General features: G+C 41.1%; 1 protein-coding gene across 4 annotated transcripts in view; it reads left to right on the forward strand.

Annotated features, from left to right (window-relative positions):
- AGPAT3 (1-acylglycerol-3-phosphate O-acyltransferase 3) overlaps positions 1 to 9034 on the forward strand; it is a 91311-nt gene extending 82277 nt beyond the window's left edge. For all 4 annotated transcript variants that reach the window (XM_030476804.2, XM_030476805.2, XM_030476806.1 and 1 more), the window contains 5 exons: positions 94 to 247; positions 710 to 812; positions 3051 to 3126; positions 5013 to 5211; positions 5916 to 9034. In XM_030476804.2, the coding sequence (XP_030332664.1) occupies positions 94 to 247; positions 710 to 812; positions 3051 to 3126; positions 5013 to 5211; positions 5916 to 6004 (621 nt within the window). In that variant the 3' untranslated portion in view covers positions 6005 to 9034. The remainder of the gene's footprint in view (positions 1 to 93; positions 248 to 709; positions 813 to 3050; positions 3127 to 5012; positions 5212 to 5915) is intronic.
- Positions 9035 to 14783: the final 5749 nt, after the last annotated feature.

Here is a 14783-nt window from a genome sequence, read left to right on the forward strand (position 1 = left end):
TGTATGTTTATCTTACACAGATTTTCAGTATTCTGCTTCATTTCTTTTGATCTCAAGATGTCCTTGCTTTCGCCTTTTGTCTCGTTGTGCTAGTTTCTCCTGTACTGTGAAGGAACTCGTTTTACAGAGACTAAGCATCGGATCAGTATGGAGGTAGCTGAATCCAAGGGGTTGCCTAAACTGAAATACCATCTGTTGCCCAGAACCAAAGGTTTCACCACTGCTGTCCAGTGTCTCAGGGGAACAGGTACTGGCAAGCTGCTACTTGGTCTTTGCAGTAATTGTAACGTGTTGCTTAGTATGTTCTGTGTAGCACAGTGCAGTATACTCTTATCGTTCATTAGCTCCATTGCAGTTAGTGAGTTGGCAGTAAAAAGTATTCAGCATGTCAACCATTAATTTGTAAATTGCCACATAACTCTCAGGTACCAGTCTTAAAAAATAATAAGCCTTTCATGTATGTCATTGTTGCTTAGTTCATCAAGTCTGTCTTGTGTTTTGATAACTCATGTGCTAAGTAGATGGGAATGTCAGCTGGCTGATACAGATAAATATGACATGTAAACACAAAGTAGTGAAGGATGCTGCTACCTGACATCATTAGTGCAAGGCTTGCACAAGGCTCTGTTGCTGTCTCATGCAAAGATGCCAGCAATGTGGTTGCTAGAATTGCTGCTGTAACAGCCATGTTTTGTTTTTTTTACAACAGTTTCAGCAGTGTATGATGTAACACTAAATTTCAGAGGAAACAAGAATCCGTCTTTGTTAGGAATTCTTTATGGGAAGAAATATGAAGCAGATATGTGTGTAAGGTGAGCATATAATGATGGAGGTGAGCCCTAAGATGCATGCTTTAGCATGTTGAAGTGTATTCAGATTTACAGAGAAATGTCCTTTCCTGTTTTAGTTGTGAATGACACTGATTATCCATTGTACCAAGGTATAGCAGCAACAGTTTTGTGAAAGAAATGTTATCTCAGGGGAGGCACAGTGCTGCAGCCCTAATGGGGATGGGGAAGGGAAGGAGATGTGTTCCAGTTCTCAGATACTGCAACATTTTGGCCTTTCAGTTGGGAAGAAGGCTGCAGAGGTGACAGGCAGAGAGCAGGGATCACTCATTTGCAAGGGGTTTCATTTTGACTATTTACACTTGTCAGACATATTCCTGATGAGGAAAGTGAGCAGCCAGCTTACCAGCTAGCAAAACAGCTGGTCTGGCCGTTGCCACCTGTAATCCTGTACTGATGGCAGATGCATGTAGCATGTCTAGCTAGATCTGGGGCACACATGCATGGATGTACATCTCTGTATATTGAAGAGCAGCTGCATTCAGTTAAATATCTTATGGCTTGCTAATGGAGATGCAAGTTGGGTTTATTTATTGGTGAGGTAGTGGGAGGAAAGAAAAGAAATGCAGTTTTCAATAGTTTTTAGAAGAGGTTTGGGTTCATGTTGAGGATGATGTTGCCAGGTAAAATTACTGATTGTACACCACTAAAGAAACAAACTGCTATGTTCAGATAACTTTGATTTAAAATATGTTTGTGGACTGAATCAACATTCTCAAAATGCTTTTCTACACTAGGAAGTTTTTCTCTGTTTTCGAGAGGAAGCTGTGAGAATAAGGAAATTATTTTTACAGTCTTTTTGCTGAAAATTGTCCATAGTGTGCCAACAGACTCAGCTTAGCTCAGAGAAAGAAAACATGTAAGCTCTTGTTCTTGGTATATTTGTATGCAGTTACTTGTGCAGAGGTAAGAAACTTAGCTCTCTGCAGGCGATCCAGTCTTTCCTCTGACTGGCTCTAGAGAAAATCAACTGAATTACCAGATGTTATTGCTGCGAGTACCCTCTCGTGGTGATAGCAATACAGTGACGACTTTATCGCAGAGCTTTCAGCAATGACTTTTTACTGAGCTTTTACTAAGCATTGTTTATATTAATTGAGCAGCTCCTCCTGTTAGAACTAATGAAAGCAAATCTGTAAAATCTGGTGTCCAATTGGTTATGGGATGCAGAAATGATGAGAAATGTATTAGTATATCTTCCCTTAGTGCTGCAGACTTGAAGGCAGCTGTGTAGTATATACTGTAGTACATACTGTGGAAATACATTCCCTTGTTGAACAGCAGCAAGTAAGCTGTATCTGGGATCACTGTGTCTAGAGCCCTCCTAGATGTCACCCTGTTGTTAAGAGGGCCTTGATACAGTCCAAGTGCTGCCAAAATATGTTTGAGCTGTGGGTGAGATGTGTGCCTGCCCTCTAAAAAAACAAGCAACCTCTTTCTGAATTGATCCAGGGCTGAGATGTGTGCCACTGAGAAAGGAGACTATACATTTGTGAGCGTGTTAGTGGCTTATCTCAGAAAATAAAAGAATGCAGGAAAATGGTTGGCTCTTCACCACTAGAAAGAGGCTCTTACAAGGTGCCTGTTCTCACTGAGGTCAGGTCAGTACCTGGAGCTGGGCATAATTTTTGTATGCACCCAGAACTGCATGCCTCAATCTGTAGGGCTGGAAAGGTGAGGAGAGCCAAGTGCAGCAGCTGTAGAAGAAGATGTTTTCCTTAGACTGGTACAAAGTGAATTTTTAACCACCCCTCCATCCATCCAGAATGGGGTTTCACTAACAAAACGTAGCAAACAGTTATCCTGGGGTTTGCTACTTGTTTGTCTTTTCTAAGCTCTGGGTGCCTCAGTCTGAGCTCACTGGGAATCAACTGGTGGCAGCTCCAGTGAAAGAACAGTGTTTGAATGGGAAAGGCTTGTTTTACTCTGCTCTGAAATTGGTAGGAGCTTGTACAGTTTCTTTTGTCTTAGGAACCTGAGGTTTTAGGTGGAGAATCAGGTGTTAAAAAATTTAAGTCCCAGTTCTTCTCTTCATTTAAGACCTCTGCCGTCAGTGACAATACCTATGGCTTATGCCCTTCATTGAATGGAAGATGTTCCCTAGTAGAGATCTAAAGTCAAATACCTGGATTTCCCCTTAATTCCATTTTTGTTTTTTTTTTTTCTTTTTCTTTTTCTTTTTCAATCTCTCTACTAAACTAGGAGGTTTCCTCTGGAAGATATCCCTCAAGATGAAAAGGAAGCTGCAAACTGGCTTCATAAGCTTTACCAGGAAAAGGTAAACAGCTTTGCTTTTTTTTCTGTTTTGGGGCTTTCATGGGGTAGTGTATTAAGGCTCTGAGTAATGCACACTCTGCCACTGGATGGAGAGAAGAGATGGAAATATTGTGTGTAATTAGGCAGCCATCCCTCAAACTGCTGGAAGGAGCAGTACAGAAGAGCCCCTTGGCCACAGAAGGCTGGCTGGTGAGTAGGTCTGAAATTGCCAGGAAGCACAATGGGATTCAGAGATACGCCTGTGTTGCAGAAGACTAATAGCAATCCATTGTCTTTTTATATTCTCCAGTTCTTGGGTCTCTGTCATACATTTCTAAAAGCTTTGTTCTCTCTGTGGGTAGTTTTAGGCACTCAAGAAGAGTGGTAACTGTCTATAAGGGACAGGTGGTCCCGGCTTTTAGCTGCAATTGTCCTTTGCTTTCATGTTTTTTCCACTGTTTTCTTTCCTTCTGCCTCCTGCTAACGGCTCTGCAGTGGTGTGTGACATGGTACAGACAGTCCCTGGGATCTGCTGTCAGGGACTGGCGTAGCACATGGCCAGCATGCCTTCAAACAGTTCCAAGCTTTTCTTTCCCCCTTTCCCCCTTTCCCCCTTTCCCCCTTTCCCCCTTTCCTCCTTTCCCCCTTTAGCAGGTGTATTAAACTAGTTTGTGAGTCAGTGTAATATGGGATTAGAGAGCTGAAAAATAAATAAATATATTTGGGATCCTTGAATCCCACTTCCTGCTATCAGGGACATGTCATCATGTAATTCCCTTGTGAAAAGGCTCTTAGATGCAAGAATTCCTTCTGACGTTGCTGGGCTGGAAGAACAGACAATAAGGTGTATGTTACAGAGGTGGTCTTCCTGTGCTTGCCTCCTGCTTTGTTAAACAGTAAATGCAGAGCTAAGCAGATGTGGCACAGAGCATTCACTCCTCTTGGTGCTATTCCTCAGGCAGAATGCTCTGCTTTGCTTGCAGATGGAGGGCTTGGTGTTCTTGCTGATGTTGGCTGTACCTCTGTTCAACTTTGGTGTGAGATGTTGCTGGGGAGATGTTACTTATATATGTGGATATTTATATATTGATCTTATAGTGGTAACAATATGTTGTGACTGGAATCCTTGAAATGCTCTTCCCGCACAGAGGGTATGTCCTCAAAAGGCTGTGTTATTGGCAAGGAACACCTTGTGCTTCTTAGCCTTTGTGCTTCTTAGCCCTTTATAAGGGATGCTAACAGAAAAACAGCTTAAGTGGGGAAAAATAAGAAATAGCCAAACTCGAGCCATACTTAATAATGGCTTGGAAACTTTACAGAACATTCTTACGAACTCAGGGAAGACTGTGGGCACTCTGCTTCTCTGAGTGATGCATTTCATAATTGCATCTCTCTGCAGGCTCAGCTCAGTATGCAGCTTCTCTGTTGAAGACTTGGGGTTATGGCTAGCACAGTGTTGTCTGCTGGTTAGCTTGTGCTTTGTCTTCCTCTTCTGGCTGTACATACAGCACTTTTCTGCTGTGCTTTGCTCACTTTTCTGGCAGTGAAGAGAGTAAGAAAAGCACTCAGCAAATAGGCAGGTGGTGTCTGAATTGGCCTCTGGCCTGACACTGCCCTAAAATCCCGAGCAATTAAGAGAAGAGATGAAGATATTTTGTGATGGAGAGGCTGATACAGTGTCAGTTTCTGATGGTGGCTAAGATTGCCTTCAGAGGGCTTATACAGTGGCCTCAGCAATCAATGGAAATGTCCGAATAAATGACAGCAGATGGAAACGAATGCTGTGTACTCTGGATGGGTATTTACCACAGATACTGTCCTTGATGGTGTCCTGCAGTTGACTAGTCTTGGATTGCTTGGTGTGCAAACATTATGAACTTGTTTTCTCCTATCTTCTCTTTGTCCCAGGATGCTTTGCAAGAGATGTATAATCAGGAAGGCATATTTCCTGGCCAGCAGTTTAAACCTCGTAGGAGACCTTGGACGCTCCTAAACTTTCTTTTTTGGGCCACAGTTCTCCTCTCTCCGCTCTTCACATTTGGCTTCGGAGTTTTTGCGAGTGGATCACCTCTCCTCATCCTTGCATTCCTGGGATTTGTTGGAGCAGGTAATAAAAGCAGAGAAGATGCTAAGCCCAGAGTGACACGTAACAGGATCCATTACCTCCACCAAGTTCTGTGTATTAATTAATATGAATGGAGCTTGCAGAAGAGTACTTGGAGCTCACTCTGTAGTCTTTATATTGTATAGCATTTTTATTATCTCAAAAGCTTTAATCCAGGCAGGCTTGCCTTCATATCTTTGGCAATATCTATAGCAATCAGTAGCAAGCGAGTCTTGTAGCCCATTATTATGGTTCCTGAAGGAGAAAATACTTTTACTGCACACCTTGACTGTGAATGAAAAAAACACAACCAACCAACAAAACAAACAAACAAACAAAAACAACAAACAAAAAACCCCCCAAACTCTCCCAAACAAAAAACCCTAAGGAAGGAAAAAACAAATCCACAACCAAACACCAAAACCAAATGGGGGCTGGGGAAGGGAATATACCTCAGTGTTCATACTACATGTCCTGTTACTCAACATAGAAGCATTAATTATATTTTTGAATATAGATTGTCCTCCTCTTCTAGTGATATCTGACCTGTGATCCATATGCAGCCTCATACAACACACTGTTGGTCTGTAATCACTACTGACTTCAGGATTAGGTTAACTCATGTTGGTTCTGCCTGTGTGTTTGCTACTTCCTAAATCCTTGAACTGGTTTTAATACACTTCCTATTTCTCTGTTATATTTTAAAGCTTCCTTTGGAGTTCGTAGACTGATAGGAGTAACCGAAATAGAAAAAGGCTCCAGCTATGGCAACCAAGAATTCAAGAAAAAGAAATAACTGACAGCTACAGTTCAGCACATACAACCAGACTATGGTGTCCGATTAACTTCAGTTAAAAGACAACAATGAACACTTAGAAACTGTATTTTCTTAATAACTGATGACTAATATTAACAAATAAAACTTGAGCCAAGAATGAAGAAGTTGGAGGCATCAACTGAAGAGAACGCGTCAACTTTCTGCCTGTTTAAAGATTACTGTAGTCAAACTATGGGAGAAAATCTGGGGTGGGGTGGAAGAAGCAGCTAATTTTTCTTGCTTTGTTAGGGGACTTGGGAGTGGGGGAAGAAAAGAGGGCATTGGCCATGGCCACGTGCATCTTCAGATGACTGAATACACTGGTTTCTGTCAAGAGCACTACACTCACTTTTGCAACAGGAGCCATTGAATGTTTCCTCTTGCTAAAGCCAATATGTTTGTTGATTTCCAACTTTTTTTATTAATGAGCCAGGAAAATCAACCCTTCTTAAGTTAATTGCAGATGTTCATTTGGTTAGAGTCATTTTGGAAAGGCTGTGTTGTCGTGGCTGCAGATGAAATCCTATCTATGTGTTACAATGATACTTTTTATTTTTAGGCAACATCTTAAAACTTCTTTAATGTGAGGGAATGGGTAGTGGAGTTTGGAAGCAGTGCGTTACTGATCAGCACATACCATAGAACAGATCCACTAGTATTAAAACAGTTTAAAATTCTCATCATACCTCCTGCTAACAGCTCAAGGCTGTTTAATTTTTAAGTATTACTTCAGTCTTGAGTGTTGTTTGCCCTGTTTCACATCCTATATGTATGAAGATCTTGTTTCTGTTTAGGCTTGTTACGTTTTCTGAATTCATGGTGACTGCGGAATTTGGAGTTGTGTGAAGAAGGAAATTAATTCAATTGTTCTGACGTTTTCTCCTTTTATTTCTATTTGCATCTCTCATCACCAAAGTCCACTTCAGCCAACCTCTCTCAGTAAACTGGGAGGCAGCAGCAGAAATCAGCACAACAGTTTTCAAAATGTCATCTTTTACAAAAATGTGAAAAGGAGACAGGTTTGTAGCAATCAGATTTCGAATACTGGCATCTCTTGAACTTTTAATGGGAGTTTCAACATTGATTCTTCTTACCCTGCGTACTGCAATGATAGGGTGTGCTGCACTTTCTACTTGGACATGCTTTAGATGTTAGTCTGAAGTATATTGCAAGGTGTGTTGTGCTGTTAAGCATTAGAAAGAGTATGAGGTCTCTTCAGGGATTTTAAATATCTTTAGTTTTGCTTGTTGACTTTTTGGGGTGTTTTTTTTCACTGGAAATTAGAGATTAGAATCATGCTGTACCTGTACTTTTTTCCAAACACACATTCTGAGGTTTTTGTAGATTGCTGCTGTGTGCCTAGCAAACAGATGTATTAACTAGCAGAGGTACCTGTATGTTCAAGTCTGAAGGCCACAATCTGCATTTGGCTATGCTCAGAAGTTGGTGAAATGGGTTGCAGATCTAAAGCTGAGGGCAGAAGCTGACTCTCGGGGTCTGTGTTTTTAACCCAGCTGCCACTACTTATCTCACTTTTGTAAAGGCAGATCTTATCAAAGCACTGGTCATTATTTTCATCTTTGCTCTAGTAACCAAGATAAGAGAGTAATAATTTACCTTCTTTTCATATTTACTGTAACTGTTGGAATGTAACCTCTTATCCCGCAGGTTTTTCTGTTTTCAAACACTGGAAGAGCAATTTTGTAACTTAGAAAAATATTTTACTTGGGGTCATTAATCACTATTCTGTCAGGCACTTGATTTTTATTTGTGGTCTTTTCAACAAGAGGTTTTGAAGGATGACCTACATTGTCCGTGTCCTATTAGACTCATCCTCACTGAATCATTGTACCCGTAGCCCCAGCATTAGTATGCCATCTTTGTCCCCTCAATAAATCTTTCCTAAGGTAGGGATGCAAAACTGTTGTTAATCTTAGTGGAATTTGGAATATGCTTTTGGAATTGAGGAGAACAGAGCTTAGCCAGGACTCTTTTCCTTGCTGAATGTTTTTGTACTTTGTCTTTAAATACGGTTAGACCTCCAAATGCTGATGAAGATAACTCTCTGATTTTTCCCCGTGTTTTAACTGGAGGACTAAAAGCAGCAGGCTTTTTGTTCTTTTCTTTAGTCTTTTATTTCTTTTTCATTAAGTAATTCAGTAATGGATATAATTCTTGCTGCTTAGAGAGATGTTACAAATGCTGTACACTTGCTTCCTGAAGATGATAGTGAGTTTATATAAATTGTACTGGCTTAGCAGAGTGAGGCTTGCAAAGCAGGCTGACCACTGACATGTTTTATACTTACATTTTCAGCAGTATATTAATGGGCATGAAAAGAATTTCACAAAGTAAATCCCTTCTTAATACTGAGAAGAGGGGAAATGCTTAAAGGAGAGGGGAATTAATAACCTTTCTCTTTACGGGATTCTTTTCTCCTCTTAGTGCATGTAACTCCCTATTCTGAATCATGGGATTAGTGCATGTACATCAAGGGGAGAATAATCAAGATTTCATATTTTCTTATGATAACTTATTGGTCATGCTTTCTTTTTGAAAATACAATACATCATCACTTACTTAAATTTTGCTCTTCTAAACAGACATATCAGTAGTCATTTTGAAAACTGAAATATATAGCAATGCACAAAACAGTACAAAACCAACACAAATCTCTTCATTTTGAATTTTATCTCTTCGATAGGGGTTTTTATACACACGCACGTGCACATGTACACAGAGTATGTATAAATTAAAATGACTGGAAATAGCTGAAGTTAGTGTCACTAATGAAGATTAGCAGGTGGCTTGGATTGGAAAAGTGAGCATAGATTTTATATCTTATTTTCTTCTGGTTTAATAGAACATAGCTTGTATATTTGACTACCAAGCCCTTTAAGAGCAATAATAAACAAAAATGTATCATGTTTTTTGTCTTCTGCTTTTCAACCATGCTAGGTTTAATAAACTTAAAGCTACGGGAGCGTTTTCTCTCTCCACCTTTGAAAACTTTCACTTACTGTTTCATTGTTTAGACTAAAAACCATGTTCTCCAGTATGGACTTGCAAGCTGACTGCCATGGAGTTCAGCATTGACTCCGAAGATGAATGGCTCTCAGACTGAGATGGACAGATGCTATGCTCTTTGCCTTGACAGCATTTGACATTGTAATGAAGAACGGTAATGTTGCTCTCATCACCAGTTCCAAGGTAGCACCACGTTGACCTACATCTAAGAACCTAGTGGGAGAACTTGGAGACTGCTGGAGTAGTGGCATCTCTCACTTAGAAGGCACAAAAAGCTGATGCTGAAGAAGGACTGGATAACTGTTATCCAGAGGTCTTGGCTCAGTAGGAATTACAGTTCTCTGTTGCCCATTGTGGGCTGAATGTGCTTTTGCAATTGACTTTTTTGCAAAGTATCTCTGTCTGGCACAAAGAGCATGGGCAACATTCCTTTGTTCTGCTTTAACTTATCTTGAAGGGCTCTACACTTGTTGACCAATGAATATAGCTACTACCTTTGTCCTAATTGCCTAGTATTCACAGAAAAAGCGAGCGTGTCTGTTCACTTCCACATGATACCACTTGTCTCAGTCATGGATGTCTATATTTGCTCGCCTGTATTTTCTGCAGATGGTTCAGTTACAACCTCTTAGCTGGAACTTGGAGCTTTCCAGTTCAACCAGTCCTGTAGAAACTGTCTCACATAGCTGGGGTTTTGTCTTCCTGCATTTTGCACTGGTTGACATGCTCAGTAGGTGCAAAGTGACACAGTTGTGTTAAGCGATAATGCAACTTTGCTGCTTCAGAGCCAAACTTTCATTATGGAAGATAAGTCCTTCCCAGGCCTGCTTACATAGGCCATCACTACTTGGTAACAGGTCCCTCTGGCACTGATGAAACCAACAGAAGGGAGTTGGGACAAGGTCTTCACTAACATTTAGAGTAATTAGCAAGCAGGGGTCACTTTACATCCGATAATTTCTAAAGGTACCATTCATGTCTGTGACTACCCCAAAAATCTGGTTTTGCTTTTTTTTTTGAACATTTTGATTGAAGAAATGTGGGGTTGGACGCTTTTAATTGAAGGCAGATAATATTCACATATTTCAGCATCTTTGAGAAGTATGTGCTAAGAACTCTAAGGCCAAGATTGGACAGACCTCGCCTAAGTGCTTCATTCAGATGCTGGAGACCAATGCAGATAAAAGTGAAAAATCCATTCCTAGATTTCCTTTGAAAATTGGATGTGGTGGTATAGCTCACAGCGTCTCCTGGATGCACTTAAGTCACTTGGTGTGAAGTTCCTGGCTCGCAGCAGACGATTACTACACATTCTGGTTTAGTCCTGTGGAAAGAAGCCCATCCCAGTAATGGCAATGCTGAATTTATACGTTGGCCAGGTTCGTCACAGCTACTTGTTTCCACATTTCTGAATGTTCTGATGCATAATGGGCTGCCAGCACTGAGTGAAGCCAGGATTTGAAGCAGGTGGCAGCAGGTGAGAGCTGCAAGGCTCATTGCTGAAGGCAGCAGGAACACCAACAGGTCCAGCCAAATTCTTTCCCTGAGAAAATGGAGCAATTGCCAAGAGTTTTGCAAACCAGAGAGAAGTGTGTATGTGAGCAGCAAACTGACTGCAATACGAATGTGAAACCTCCCTCTGACAACATAAAAGGTAACCCTTGAAATGTTCATGTGATCAGAGTCAGAATTTGTCTTAAGGCTTGTTACAGATGGCAACTCTTATTCTTGCCCCCTATTTATCTTTAAGACTAGTCTGATTGTTTCAGCAATCTCTGCATCAAGATCCTTGCAGATCGTTGGTTGTGTATTTTTTACCTGCTATGGTTTTGAGGAAGAACTTTCTGGAAGTCAGTGTTAGAGAGTCTGTGCTGCATTTGGTGGCCACCAGAAAACGTCATGAAAATATTTCATACTTTGTGATTGGGAAGACAGTGGATTAGCACCTATAAGACAAACATGTCGTGTCTCTTATCCTCGGCCTCTCTGGGGTTATGGAACGCTGCCTGTATGTCTTAGAATGTTTTACCTGTAGTTACAAGCCAGTCTTGAGACTTTGAAATTATGAAGAAAGTTAATTTGTGCACTCTTGCTCTTGAGAGTACTTGAGTGCAACTGATTGTCTATTTCTGAAAAGCTTTACGATAGCAGAAGCAGCGTTTTTTTAAGAGGAAATGTATTTTTAAAATAGACACTTTACCAGAAACCAGACTATAATGATACTTTTATAACCTAAATTGGAAGCATTCTTTAGTGTGGGGGCTACCACTACCAATTTGCTGTCTTACACATGTTGTATTTCTTTTTTTATTTTGACCAATGTGCATTTTCAAGGAAAACACACAGATTTACCAGTCACATTAAAGCCTAATTTGCAAAGGGATGAAGAATGGGCAGCAGACACTAATCAGAAATGAATTATTTTTCCCCCAATGCGTGAACTGGTTCTAGAGGCCTCCTTTATTTACGTGCATGTGCATCTGTGCAGAGAGCCAAGCTGTGCCCCTTTGTGTTAGTTTGCTTCAGCTTTGCCAGAGCTGTACCTTGTGACAAGGGAATGCTGCTGCCTGAACGCCAGGCAGCCACCATCAGCTCACTCCTAAAGATCACCAGCAAGTACTGTAGCTTTAATGAAAACCTTCTCTCCGAGAAAACTGACTGTCCTTAACCTGATTGATTTGTTACAAACTTGTCAAACCTAGCCAAATCTAACGAGTAATAACACTGTACACAGGGTATGCATTTACTGGGCATGTGTATATATTTTTGTACATTTTTACGGTTATTTCCTACACTTGATTTTATGATGTTCAGAAGAGATGCTTCTGAATCTGGTTAAAAACAAGAAGCTATTCAGAAAAACCCAACCCTGTCACCTGCTGTAGTTTCTACTAAGATCTGTGCCCAAACAAATACGCAGATTTATAGTGCTATGCAAATACTACTTTGTAAGTCGTCTCTTAAATTTTGCCGAAGTAGTTCATGCTGTTTTTACTGGGCTTTCAGAAAAAGATTAATGCAAAAGACTCATCTTGTAAAATAAAATAGCTTTGGCTGTGTGAAAGTGCTGTATATTAGAATCTCATTCACGCTTTCAGTTGCTTATTTTAACTGTACGGGATTTTGTACGTAATGTGCTGGCATAGAGGGCTTTTTAATGGTGCCTGAATGAAGAAGGGTGACTGCCCAGCATCTGGGTGTTTTGCAGTGTTACCAAGTACGTGCTGTAACTGGGAGATCTGCATCCTTTTCCTATTTGCCACTCTGGTCTTTGTAACTGAACATGCACTAAGGGCTGTTGTCTTTTTGCTTTGGTTGCTTTTGTTTCCATTTACGCTTTTTGGTCTGTCCTGCAAACTGACCTGTGTGAGGGGCACGTGTCGGGAGCAATAATGGGGGTGGGTTGTTTAGTGGGGGCCGCAAGTAAAGAACAAGCTGAACCCTATGTCCATTCCCAGCCACTAAGCCAGTTGAGAGCTGTAGAGGGGCGGTGCGTTTCCATACCGTTTATAGAAGCAGTATGTGAAGTTTCGCACAGCTCTTGCGAATGACCCTGGATGGGGGGGAGGGATGTTCCTTTCCTAAAGAATCCTCTGAAGTAAACCCAAAGCTGTATGATCTGAGATGTTGAGACTCCTCCAGCAGGGTAAGCTGGTTGTATGGGTTGATGCTGTAGATAAAACCAGTTTTCCAAATCTGACATCTTTTAAGTTTCTGTTATTCACTGGAAGATAAACACCTTCCCCCTTCCTCAGCTGTATGCCAGCATCATGCACTCCTACCTCCTAAAGCAAACCAAGACTTACTGGAAGTTCACTCGGCATTTTTGCTCCCTTCCCAATATCTTTATCAGAAGGCTGCCCAACAGAAGTGCAAGTCTACAATTCCTATCTCTTGTATAGCCCTGGCCTGCTTCTGTGCCTGCTTGGTCCTCTAAGACATCAGCTCTGCTCTGAGATGTTTGTGCCTGTAACAAATGACAGGCATGTGATAATACTATGTTCCTCTGTCATCTTTTTGGCAGAGTGCAAGTGGTTTCTCCTGTAGATTTTTTTCTTCCATGCTCCTTTGCTCCTTTGAATATTCCACGTTGTGCTGAGCTACCTTAAAATGAGAGATCAGTTGCACCCTGTGTCACCGTATGGGGAGACCTTTTTGTGGAGAGGATGGGCTCCAATTCTAAGAGTATGCACACAGAAGCTTCTTTTCTGTGACTTCTAAAGTTTGCATAAACACAGCTTTTCTCCTCTCTATGCCACCACTAAGTCTTCTCAGATCCACAATTCATTTTTAAAGGATGACAATTTTGATCTGGAATTTTTAATGCTCTGTTCCAGGACTATTTTTTCAGCTTTAAAGTGAGAAATATGTGTTGAAGTTTTCATCAGTACAGCATACAAAGAATTAATTTTATTAAGGTGGTATGATCCTTAGTACATGCATGCAAAAACCATGCCATGAAAAGCAAAGCTGTAGCTGGTGGCAGAGCGATGTTCCTTAATGTGTGTTGTCTTGCCATGTGCTACCAAAGAGACATCACTGTTGTTAATTCTTGTCCCTAAAGGTACCTCTTTTCTCTCATTGCCTATCTACATGCCCTTCTGCAAGTCCTCTTTCCTGAGCCACTTTCTCTTGGTGCCTGAGCCAGCATCAGACATCACAACTATGCATACTGGAGAAGCAGAAACAGTCATCAGTAGGAGGTACGGGCAGGGGTGGGTGAATAGGGCAGCATGTCATCACAGTGTTCGATGGCCAGCACTGCGCGAGGTAGCTGTGGAAATGGAAGAAAATGTTTGCTAGCTGGATGAAGGCACAGAGAATGTTGTTAGGTGGTTTGTTTCTGTACTAAGTAATCCGTATCGTGGTGATCTTTGGGTTGCTGGAGCTTCTTATACACCTTCTCTTTAAATTGCAAACACAATAGGAAGTTCACTGTGGTAGTGGCGGCACTTTCTGGGGGTAGCTCTTCTGGATTCCATAATCTCACTTAGTCCACCCTTTTGCTCCAAAACTGCATTAATACATCTGGGAAAACAGCCTGGAATTCCATAAAGGCAATGCTGTGTTGTTAACATCAGGCACAGTCAGCTGCTGCACTGGGAGTGAGTTATGTTTCAGATGTGCTACACCCCTGACTGCAGCTAATTGGGCAGAGGGCTTTTTTGGGGGGGAGAAACAGGTGAATGTATTTCTATGTATGTCTAAAACTGGAATCTGCTCCCAAGAGGCTTGTCAGACTGACTGCATCTACGAAACAAAACTTTATGTACATATAACAAATTTCTATGGGTAGATATAAGCTTAGTAACTGTGTTACGGGTTAATGAAATACCCTTCTGGATTTTGCCACTCTATGGGTTCACATCCATGAACCTGTGTGTATATATATGTGCATGTATACATATATATAAAATATAATCTCTGGCATATATATATATGCCAGAGTCCAATACTCTCTGACTGGGTTCTTTTAGAAACCCACATGTGGAGGGTGTAATGTTTAATTCCTGCCATGGTGGTCTGCCTAACTCAGGGAGATGTTTACACCATGGGTTGATCCACTCAACTATTGATAGCTATTCATCTACAACAAAGGCCACGCTCCAATCTCCTTTGTGTTGAGCTAAAGTCAGCTTGCTTCACAACAGCTGCGGTCAGTCACACCTTATGTTATTCCCTGAGCTTCACAGGCACATCCCCCTTACCCTTCCCTTCAAAGGGGTTTATT

The sequence above is a fragment of the Strigops habroptila genome, chromosome 2 (assembly GCF_004027225.2).
Source record: "Strigops habroptila isolate Jane chromosome 2, bStrHab1.2.pri, whole genome shotgun sequence".
Taxonomy (NCBI): domain Eukaryota; kingdom Metazoa; phylum Chordata; class Aves; order Psittaciformes; family Psittacidae; genus Strigops; species Strigops habroptila.